Source organism: Xenopus laevis, chromosome 1L (genome assembly GCF_017654675.1).
Source record: "Xenopus laevis strain J_2021 chromosome 1L, Xenopus_laevis_v10.1, whole genome shotgun sequence".
Classification (NCBI taxonomy): domain Eukaryota; kingdom Metazoa; phylum Chordata; class Amphibia; order Anura; family Pipidae; genus Xenopus; species Xenopus laevis.
The window spans coordinates 122,691,499-122,703,205 of NC_054371.1; the positions used below are offsets into that span (position 1 = coordinate 122,691,499).

General features: G+C 38.8%; 1 protein-coding gene across 1 annotated transcript; it reads right to left on the minus strand.

Annotated features, from left to right (window-relative positions):
• Positions 1-5,829: 5,829 nt before the first annotated feature.
• Positions 5,830-11,387, minus strand: exosc3.L (exosome component 3 L homeolog; the record flags this gene model as incomplete). Its single annotated transcript, NM_001095851.1, is given in 4 exon segments — positions 5,830-6,236; positions 7,636-7,787; positions 9,462-9,611; positions 11,080-11,387. Coding segments are annotated over 4 exon segments (753 nt in total). The 3' UTR covers positions 5,830-6,028.
• Between the last annotated feature and the right edge of the window lie 320 nt (positions 11,388-11,707).

Below are 11,707 nucleotides of genomic sequence, written 5' to 3' on the forward strand. Positions count from 1 at the left end.
AAAATGGGCGTGGTCAAAAAATTTTGCCGCCATCACCGCAATGAATCTTTTTGTCCCTCTTTCTGTTTCCAGAATCTTGGGAGGTATGGAGTATTTTTTATTACTCATCTTTCTGTTCAGGTCCTCTCCTATTCATATTCCAGTCTCTTATTCAAATCAATGCAAGGTTGCTAGGGACCCAACCAGACCAATCAGATTGCTGAATCTGCAAACTAGAGAAGAGCTGAATGAAAAACTAAATAAAATGAAATCCAAATTGTCTCTCTCAATATCATACTAAATGTAAATTTAAAGGTGAACAACACCTTTAAATGTGAATAGCTGAAACAAAATCCACTAAACTGTAGTGGATGTTTAGAAAAGCATTATTAAAACCAGTAAATTCTTTACAAGAATTAATAATCATCCCTGTAGCAGCAGAACCCATAACATAAATAACTTAGTTTTCTGTTAAATGTTTTAATGATTCTTATCAGGCATATCAGAGGGATCCAGCATAGTAAGTGACCCACAAGCACCTTGCACAACCCAAGAACATAGCTAGTGAGACTACAGCCAAGAGCAGTAAACCCCAACCCCTTGCATGTTGCTCCCAGTGGCCTCAAAGCAGGTGCTTATTTTTTAATTCCTGGCTTGGAGTCAAGTTTTGGTTGCATAAAAAACAAGTGTACTGTCAAACAGAGCCTCCTGTAGGCTGCCAGTCCACATAGAGCAGTGATCCCCAACCAGAAGCTTGTGAGCAACATGTTGCTCTCCAACCACTTGGATGTTGCTCCCAGTGGTCTCAAACAGGTGCTTATTTTTTTAATTCAAGGCTTGGAGCAAGTTTTGGTTGTATAAAAACCAGATGTACTGCCAAACAGAACCTCAATGTAGGTTGACAATCCACATAGGGGCTACTAGAGGTTGGGGATCCCTGACATAGAGGCTACCAAATAACAAATCACATCATTTATTTTGCACCACCCAAGAAAATTTTTCATGCTTGCGTTTCTCCCCAACTATTTTTATATCTGAATGTTACTCACTGGTAAAAAAAGGTTGGTAAAATACACATTTCGAGTCATATTATTTTTTAGGCTTTAATTCTCCAACAATGGTGTGTTTATTCCTTCCCATATGCTTTTTTTGTAGTGTGTAAAAGGTAATACACATAAAACTAAACAAAACACCACTTCCTGGAAGGGGTTACTATTATTATGTTCTTTAGCTGGCCTACAGCCAAGGTGGGTGGAAAAAGGAAACGTAAACAACAATAGATAAAATATTAATTTTACATTCACTGTCAAATGGAAACCAAGTTACTTAATCAAATGATGTATTGTTTGGTGGGTGGATAAAACATAAGCCTTTTTTTAATTTAGCTGATTAATTTATGTAAAAACCATTACTGTTAAGTAACAGATATATACACTTCTGATTAAAAAAAATGGTGTACCAGAAGATTTGTACTTAATGTGTTTCATCTGGAATTCAGCTTTTTTAGAAATCAAAAATCACCTTATTTATTTTTAATTAACAATCGTGTAATTGAAAACATATATATGTGTGTGTGAGTACAGAAAGCTTCACAATGGATATAAAATGGTCTTAGTTAATGGCAATTCATCACATAAATGCAACTTGTATTAATGAGTGTGTTTCAAGCATCGCTAAAGCTTCATTCCCCAACGTCATTAAGATGAAGATGTTGTTGCTGGCTTAAATCATATGGAAATGCGTAACATTATCATCAGTATATGGCATTAAACAGCTGGAACTGGAACTCAAAAATCAAGTTCAAGATCCTCATTTGATAACATTTTAAGGAAACCCATGATTATAATGTATAAATTTATGCATCGTGCAATTGCATTAATTGCTTTTTAAAGAGCTCGGATCTTCCGCATAAAATAAAAAATGGATAAGATTAAAGCAAAAGGGAATTTTGCAGTTCAGTTTGCAGTTGAGACAAATAACACTGAATGATGATTTTTCATAAAATAAACTGTTTAAAGCTCCAACTTATTTAAAAATATGATTCATGACTGTATGAAACTGTATAATTCCCCCCCAAATATATTTGTGTTGCATCTATTTTAGTTGGGGAATTGCAGTACAGAATACCAATGAAGACATGTAGGAGACCATAGTGTATCAAAAGCACCAGAGAAGCTTGTGTAGGTTGTCTATCCCAAATAGAGAAGCTTGTGTAGGTTGTCTATCCCAACTTTTTATAACAATCTAATGGACTTTGGCTTCCCATTCTGCATCCATTCAGTCTGGTCCTATTCACAAGATGCTTCTGCAAATGAAAAGTGCATATGCAGAAGTTAAACGTGGCCCAATTATGTTTCAGATCACGAAACAATGAGCAGCAAAAAGCTTGGAAAATATTAATATAAATAAGAACAGGAATATAATGCACCCCTCCCCTCACTTCCCACTGTCTTCTTCCCCTTTCAACTCTGAATATTTATTATTATCCTTGAAATTAAATTTTAAGATAGCCCCTGCACCTTAATGAGATAATCCACCACCAATAAAGAAATTATGAACTGCAATACTTCATCAGTTATAGAGGGAGCTCCTTAGGTAGAGAGATCCGTTATTAGTATATTTTGGAGCATATTTTGGAGCATGAGCAGTGGTTTAGTTGATGGTAGTGATTTGAAGCATGTTGCCATTCACCTTAGAAATTAGAGCAGTGGCTCCTATAGGAGAACAAAAATTTTAGCGAATGTCTGTAAACTGACAAGAATTTTCTGTGAAATGGACACATTACTATAAACGAAACTGCATCAGTTTTACCAATAAACAATTGAAGCAGTGTTTTGTTACTCAACTCTACTAGTGGTGTAACTATATATATATATATATGGTGTAACTCCCCACCCATTCTCTGGGGCCCAGCGTGCACAACAAAACAAACACCCCCTGGAAAGGGCAGTCCTGAAAACATACATTAAAGGAGAAGGAAAGGTTAAAACTAAGTAAGCCTTATCAGAAAGGTCCATCTAAATATACCAGTAAACCCCCAAAGTAATGTTGCTCTGAGTCCCCTGTCAAAAGAAACACCACATTTCTTTCCTTCTATTGTGTACTCATGGGCTTCTGTATCAGACTTCCTGCCTTCAGCTTAAACCTCATTGCCCTGGGCGTGAGCATGCTCAGTTTGCTCCTCTTCCCCCCCCTTCTCTACTGTAATCTGAGCCCAGAGCAGGGAGAGACTCAGGCAGGAAGTGATGTCACACCATGTTAATACTGCAGCTCCTATCCTAAACAGAGAGTTTCTAGAGCTTTTTACTCAGGTATGGTAAAACATTCTACAGAATAAATATAGCATTCTAGCTTGCACTATTGTGGCTAATCGATTGGCAATAAAATGCCTCCGTAGCTTTCCTTCTCCTTTAAAGGTAAATTTGGGCATATTTGTCCAGTGTTCATAAATAAGCCCCAGTGTTCTCAGTGGGTTTGGGCTGAACTTTGGGCAACCTTCTAGTGTCCCACTTCCACCTCTGTGTACACCTTTTTATATACTCACGCCTACATGTGCACATTTTTATATACTTACACTGGTGTGCCCTTCCCCTTGTATGACATCAAAGCGGGGCAATGTTACAATTGTGATCTATCAGTCACATACAAATTCTTATAGGATAAAGGGGTGGTTCACCTTTGAGTTAAGTGTGTTATAGAAGCAATTCTAAGCAACTTTTTAATTTGCCTTCATTTTTAATAGTTTTATAATGATTTGCCTTCTGATTCTTTCCAGCTTTCAAATGGAAGTCACTGACCCCATCTTAAAAACAAATGCTCTGTAAGAATACAAATTTATTGTTATTGCTACTTTTTATTATTTATCTTTCTATTCAGGCCTCTCCTATTCATATTCCAGTCTCTTATTCAAATCAATTTGGACCCTACCAACCAGACTGCTGGAATTGCAAACTGGAGAGGTGCTGAATAAAAAGCTAAATCCAGGTAGGGGATCAGTTATCCGGAAACTCATTATCCAGAAAGCTACAAATTAAGGAAAGGCAGTCTCCCACAGACTAATTTTATCCAGATAATCCAATTTTTTTTAAAATAATTTCCTTTTTATCTGTAATAATAAAACAGAACATTGTACTTGATCCAAATGAAGATATAATTAATCCTTATTGGAAGCAGAACCAGTCTATATGGTTTATTTAATGTTTACATGATTTTCTAGTAGACTTGAGGTATGAAGATCCAAATTACTGAAAGATCCTTTATCCTGAAAAGACCAGGTCCCAAGCATTTTGGATAACAAGTCCCATACCTGTAATTCCAAAACCACATATAATAGAAAATGAAAACTGTGTCATTGCAAAATGTCTCAGAATATCACTCTCTACATCATACTAAAAGTTAATTTAATGGTGAACAATCCCTTTAATGGGGAATAAGTTGGTCTCTGAACACTTCAAGTTCTATTCATTATATATATATATATATATATATATATATATATTTAAAGTGACTTCTAATATATAAGCAGCTGTAGACTGCTTAAAACTCCTAATAGCAGGCTTGCATTAAAGAGGAACCTAATAAGGTTGATTCTGAGCACCTACAAACTAGCAAGAAAGACACTTAATTTGTAGGTTGTACAATTAGGAAACACTGGTACTTGCTCCACCAGACAGATTTAGGGGTTTTTTTTTTTTCAACAGTTGCCTAACCTCCTCCTAAACAAGTAATGTTTATATCCTATAGAAAGCGTCATTTTCATATACATGAGGGAACCTAATATTACATAATGTGGGCACTTTAGATGTGTTATAGACTATTGCATATATGAAATGTCATGTGCCACATTCAATGACTCCAAAATATCCCAAATACATTTTTTCTTCTTAAAAGTCACACTGGGCCCTTAAAGGGGAAAGAGAAGAACAAAATGTTCATTCCTTCCCCCAACGGATACTGTTCCAGAAACATAAGCAACCATGCAAATTCACAACTCTGGGACAACTGTATACCACTGCACTCACTGCAAACAGCCAATTGTATATTATCTATACATCTTAGTGAAGTTGCTGAAAATACATAAGTGGACAAAGATAGTGAGTGTATTAAGCCATGTACATACATGCAATCTTTGCGCATGTGCGAACTATATCCTAAAATATAAGAGCAGCCAAGTGCATTTTGAGTACAATTATGTATGGACATCAGAAACACAAAAACAGAACAGGTTTTGCATATGAGGTGCAGTAAATACATCAACAGCGCCTTGAGTGTATATTCTTTAAATATTAGCCCCTATTAAGGGCAGGCATGACATTGACTGGCAGTTGTATATGGTCTGCTATTAGAGGGAAATTTACTGATATTAAGGGGCAGATTTATCAAGGGTCGAATTGAAAACTTCGATTTTTTTTTTTTTTTGGTCAAAACGGTCAAATTCGACTAGGGCGTTATTCATATTCCAGTCCGAGTTTTTAAAAAAATTCTAATTAGATTTTTGAGATTTATCATACTCTGGCCCTTTAAGAACTCGAATTCGACTATTTGCCACCTAAAACCTGTTGTTTAAGTCAATGGCAGAGGTCCAGGGATCAATTTGGAGTTGTTTGCAGCCTTCCTGACATTCAAGGTTTTTTTCGGAGAAAAAACGCGAATCAAGTTTTTAAAATTTGAACCAAATTCGATTCAAGATTTCGGGGTCGTTTCCATTCATCCGAGTTTAAAAAAAAATTGATTTTATTAAAACATTTCGATTGGTCGAATTTGGAATTTATGGGAGTTTTTAAAAACTCACATGAATTCGGAATTCGACCTTTGATAAATGTGCCTCCCTGAAAAAAAGCAAAATACCAATAATAAAAATCATGTTTTATTGATCTATTTGTTAATTTCTATCGTTTTCCATAGCAGAAATTCAAGAAGAAATACTGTGGCTGTTATAAACCATGAAAAACACTCAAATGGTGTATAAATGGGGCAAGATGTTCTGCGACACATTGCACAGCAATGTAGAGTAATTTGTTCAAAGTCTCACTATTGCGAAGAAAAAGGCTTATATGGCATTATCCGAGAACCTGCAAAAGACTTGTTTCCTCTGTTCGGCCGTCAAGTATTCACAAGCTTCCAGTAAATTGGCCACTATCAGAGTCTGTTGTGTGGTTTTAGCCTTCACCCAGATTCGCCCATTCATGCCAACGACCACCTCCAAGGGAAAAATACTCATCAGCTCCTGAATGATATCATTTTGTGGAGTTAACAATCTGCAAATGAAAATAAAACAGATAAGTCAACGGTACACAGCATACTGGCCCCTTTATTAATGATGACACAACATCTCCAGAAGTATTTGTACCTTAAATTTCACTTTGAACAGTTTTGTGATATAGTCTCTTCTTTGCTCCGTTACCTAAAATCTATCCGGATCAGGATTGACATCACCATAAATTTCTCTCACTCATGCTGCCTATGAACTAAATGAAAGCTGCTGTCTGTACTGTGATGGGACATGTAGTGTATGTCTACTGTAGGGACAATTACTAGACACTTTAATTAGCTGAACCAAAATGCGTGTTCAGTCAGTATTCATTAAAGTGCTGTTTTCAGTTCGCCTTCATTTTTTTCATTTTTATTGTTGCTAAATTATATGCCTTCTTCTTCTGACTCTTTCTAGCTTTGAAAGGGGGGTCACTGACCCCATCTAAGTAGCAAATGCCTTGTTATGTATCTTTATTGCTAATATGTATTACTCTCCTCTCTATTCAGACCCTCTCCTGTTTATATTCCAGTCTTTTATTCAAATGAATGCATGGTTGCTAGGCTAGCTTGGACCCTAGCAACCAGACTGCAGATGTTGCAAATTGGAGACCTGCTGAATAAAAAGCTAAAAAACAAATAATAAAAAACGGAAAAAAAACCAATTGTAAATTGTCTCACAATATAACTCTTGACATCATACTACAAGTTTATTTAAAGGTGAACGACCGCTTTAAGATATTGATAAAGATACTCCTGGATCATTGTACTTGGGCATTTTCACTCACAGGTGGAGCCTAGAAGAGACAGTATCATGGGGGAAGGAAATATGTTGTTAAAGGGGATATAAAAACAAAAATAAAATTTTGCTATCAAAACAGGCTTCAAAAAAGACTTTTGTTCTTTATACCCACAAGTATTTAAGGGAGAAACAAACCCTTAATAAGTAAACCCTACCCTACATAGACCCACTCCCTCCCCCCCCCAGCCTAGCTGCGCCCCAGGCAAATGCCCCTAACTCTTTAATCACCCCTCCGTGCAGATTCTCCCCAGCAGAGTTCACGGGCGCCATCATTCGGCGCATGCGCAGTTGGAGCAATTTTCTGATTTGCGACAACAGCGCATGCACCGGAACTCACGAAAATTGTCGAATCGCCGGTTCAATCCGAAGATTACCAAAGCAGCTGAAGATGGCGCCGTGAACTCCACTGGACAGAATCTGCACGGAGGGGTAAGTAAAGAGTTAAGGGCATTTGCCCGGGGGAGGCAGCTATGCTGGAAGAGGGGGGGGGGAGGAGGGATGGGAGTCTATGTAGGGTAGGGTTTTTTTTTTTTTAAAATAAGGGTTTGTTTCTCCTTTAACTCACATTTGCCACATGGGGAAACCAAATTAAAGAATTCACTTACTTTCTTACTAAACCCAAGGAGACTTTAAACATGAGTCCGTCTTGTCCAATGACTCCCTTCCCATTAGCTTTTCCTGAACTGTCTATGCAAGCCATCTCTGGCTCCATGTCCTTATTAGCAACGATAAACTGTCCATAAACAAGATCTCCAGCCTATAACAAGATGAAATTCAATTAGGAATAAAGGAAAGACAATTCTGGGATTGATTAGTGTCTTTAAAGAGCCCATTCAGTTTCTACCAGCTAATTTACTTTAAATAAATATAAAATAACCGAAGCCAGCAATTTAGTTTAGATTGTTTTTCCACTTCACTTTCAATAACTTTATTTATACAGTGTGTACAACTCAACCACCTGTTATCATATATAAAGATTTACATAAGGGATGTCCAACCATCATCATCATCAGCTGTTTCATAACTATCTAAAGGTGTTGGGGCTTCTTTAAACTGTGCAGGAATCTTTGGGAATCTTGAATATTGTTTTTTCAGATATTCAATCACACCCATGCTCTAAATGGATGATAATTAGAGGCATGCCATGACAGTTTGCAGGTTATGCCAGGGAACAGTATGTCCAAAGGCAATTAACCAGATAGTTAGTCATTACCCCTGGAGCCATCACCTGAAAGTGGAAGTTCTCCTTTAGACAACTTTTATCATGTTATAGATGAACCTGTTCTAAGCAACTTTTCCAACTTTTTTTTCTGCATTACTGTTTATGGTTTTACAATTACTAGCCTTCCTATTTTGCCTCATTTGGCCTGCATCTAAAAATGGTATGTGGATGTGGGAGTCTAAAGCTGGCCATACACTATAAGGGTACACAAAGATTCAGGGAGATTTAGTCGCCCGGCGATAAATCGCCTCTTCTTCTGCTGGCTACAATATAAATCACTGGCAGGATGGAACTCGTTGGCACAGTGCTTTGTTTTCTGTAGTCTCCCAAAGTTTCCTCGTGAGGCAACTTTAGAAAACTAAAACAAAGCGATCCAAGTGCCATCCCGCTGCCGATTTAGATTCTAGCTGGCGGGAGGCAGTTCAGGGAGATTAGTTGCCCGAAGAAGAGCCAATTTATCACTGGGCAACTAAATCGCCCCAAATCTGATATAACCACCACCTTAAGGTGGCCATACACGGGCCGATAAAAGCTGCCGACAGACCGAGTCGGCAGCTTATTCGCCCGTGTATGGGGGCCCCCGACGGGCTTCCCCGATCGAGATCTGGCCGAAAGTCGGTCAGATCTCGATCGGATGGGGGTAAAAATCCCGTCGGATCGCGGCCGCATCTGTTCGTTGATGCGGTCCCGCGATCCGGACGCCCGTTTGCGAACGTGAAGGATCCGATCGTTGGGCCCTAGGGCCCACGATCGGATCAGCCCGATATTGCCCACCTCAAGGTGGGCATATCGGAGGGAGATCCGCTCGTTTGGCGACATCGCCAAACGAGCGGATCTATCCGTGTATGGCCACCTTTAGATGGGTGATAACGTGCATCAACTAGGCCCTCTATCCGACAAGAAAGGCAAACCTTCCTGATCTACATCTGACCGATCTTTGGCCAGATATCAATCAGACAGGGCCCGAACTGACAGCTTAAATCTGCCCATTTATTGCAGGGAACCTTTTAGAAGGCTCTGCGTCTGAGCCCCATGTCACACTGAATGTAAGCATAACATATTTCACTAAGAAAATGTAAAAAACAAAATACCAACATTATACACCAAATATTTGAGATTACTCCTGAAATGCTGATAGTTGTATACTTGCATCATCTATTTTAATACAAAGTTTTGATATATTGATAAATGTCTAGCTTTTCACTTTACCTTAACATTTGGTCTATTTTTCTTTGTTGCGCCTTCAAATGCCAGATAGGACAATGAAGCTTGCTCGCTGCCTCCAACCTCCACCTTAAATATGTCTCCTGCTCTTGTAGTTACAATGCCAATCACATGGTCTCCTTTCACTGGTACATACTATAAACAGCAAATGGAAGGAAAAAAGTATGAGTGTGGCATTACTTCACATTAACAGCAATAACAGTGATAGTGTTTGGGGGTTTAAGTGCACTCCCATTATTTGAGCATCCCAAAATAATATACCCAAGCGTAATTAAGCTGCAGTAACTTTGTTTTTGCAACAACTTAAATATGTTTATTAAAAAAAATGTATATATACAAAGGTGCAGATTACGGGGGGGGGGGAGGAAACATGAAGACATGTACATTATACATGAAAATATCAAGCCCCCTGCCCAAAAATAAGTTTCATATTCTCCCTCCACCATGAGACATATATAGATTGACAAATGCAAAAATATCAAATTGTCATACTGATCCTGTTATGGATCCCCTCCAAGCTTCACTCATACAGGTATGTGGTCCGTTATCGGAAAACCCGTTATCCAGAAAGCTCCGAATTATGAAATGCCTGTCTCCCAGACTCCAAATAATCCAAATTTACAAAAGTGATTTCCTTTTTTTCTGTAATAATAAAACAGTACCTCGTATTTAACTACAACTAAGATATAATTCATCCTTATTGGAAGCAAAACCAGCCTATTGGATTTATTTAATGTTTACATGATTTTCTAGTAGACTAAAGGTATGAAGATGCAAATTAAGTTAAAATCCATTATCTGGAAAACCCGAAGCCCCGAGCATGCTGGATAACAGGTCCCATACCTGTACAATCAATGTTAACTAATAAGCATCTATTCTAAAGCTGTGCATACATGGCAAGATCCACTCATCTGGTTAAGGACGCAATTGCAAATGGTCTCAGAATACTAAAGTTTAATTTAAAGGGCATGTAAAGGCAAAAAAATAAAATCCAATTTTTACTTTCTTTAATGAAAAATACACCTATCTCCAATATACTTTAATTAAAAAATGAGTACAGTTTTTATAAGAAACCTGACTGTATGCAGTGAAATTCTCCCTTCATTTACTGCTGTGGATAGGAATTGTCAGACGGTCCCTAACTGCTGAGCAGGGAAACAATCATACTTATGAACAGCATGGGGCGCCCCCGCCTTACTTACCAGCCATGCAGAACTCAAGCAGCTTTGTTTATGATGATCCCTAAGCAGCCCAGACCACAATAAGCATGTGCACTTAGTCATAGTCTTGCAAAGATGTTTAACAAAGTTACAAGATGGTGACCCCTTGTAGCCAACTTTGAAAGCATAAATTATTTGTTTGATTAGGCTTGTGGTCCAGTAAGTTTATGTTTATATTTAGTATACAAAATACAGCATTTCTAGCCTTATTCTATTTTAGACTTTACATGCCCTTTAAAGGTGAACGGCCCCTTTAAAAGAACCATCTACCTCTGGATCCAGGAAAAGAAAGACAATTGCGTATTAACCCACACTGCCGCATAATTAGCACTCGCTCGCAGATACCAGATCTAAAACAAAAGACCCAGTCCCAGACCATTTACCCGTTTTTGCTGAGAATCAACCCAATATACTGCCGGGTCCCTGTGCCGCAGGAGTCCACATTTATTCACTAGCAGATCGTCCTCCTGCCGCATGAGCCCAGGGCCACACACCACCCGGGACCTGTTCGTTGAAGAGGGGCCACTCAGAGATAGGGGGGCATCCCGAGGCTGCGCAGGAAGAACGAGCACATCCCCAGGCAAAACTATCTGGCCGACCACATCTTCTATGCTCACGGGAGACATGCTGCTAACAGAGCGGAAGTGCAACCAGCCTACACTCAGCACGTGACACTAACGAGCCAATTGACGTTCAGCGCTAGGGAACTGGGCAGGAATTGGATTCGTTCTCTTTCGTAGAGATCGAAGTTCTCTGACTGATCGCTAGAGGGCGGCAGTGCTCTCTGTTCGGCTTTTTTGGGGGGGCGGCAGCAAAACCGTTAGTATGGTGTGGAGGATGTCCTAAAATGGCCTCCGTACTACTGCTGAGAAAATACATCTGCCCATAACCATTCCACATTCTAAGATGCATAGACTAACGCGAGTTCATGGAAATGCTGTGTTTCAGAGCGAGCAAATCCTGAAACTGCTGAAAGTTTCCACTAGGGTCCCCTCTGGCTGCTGTTCAACT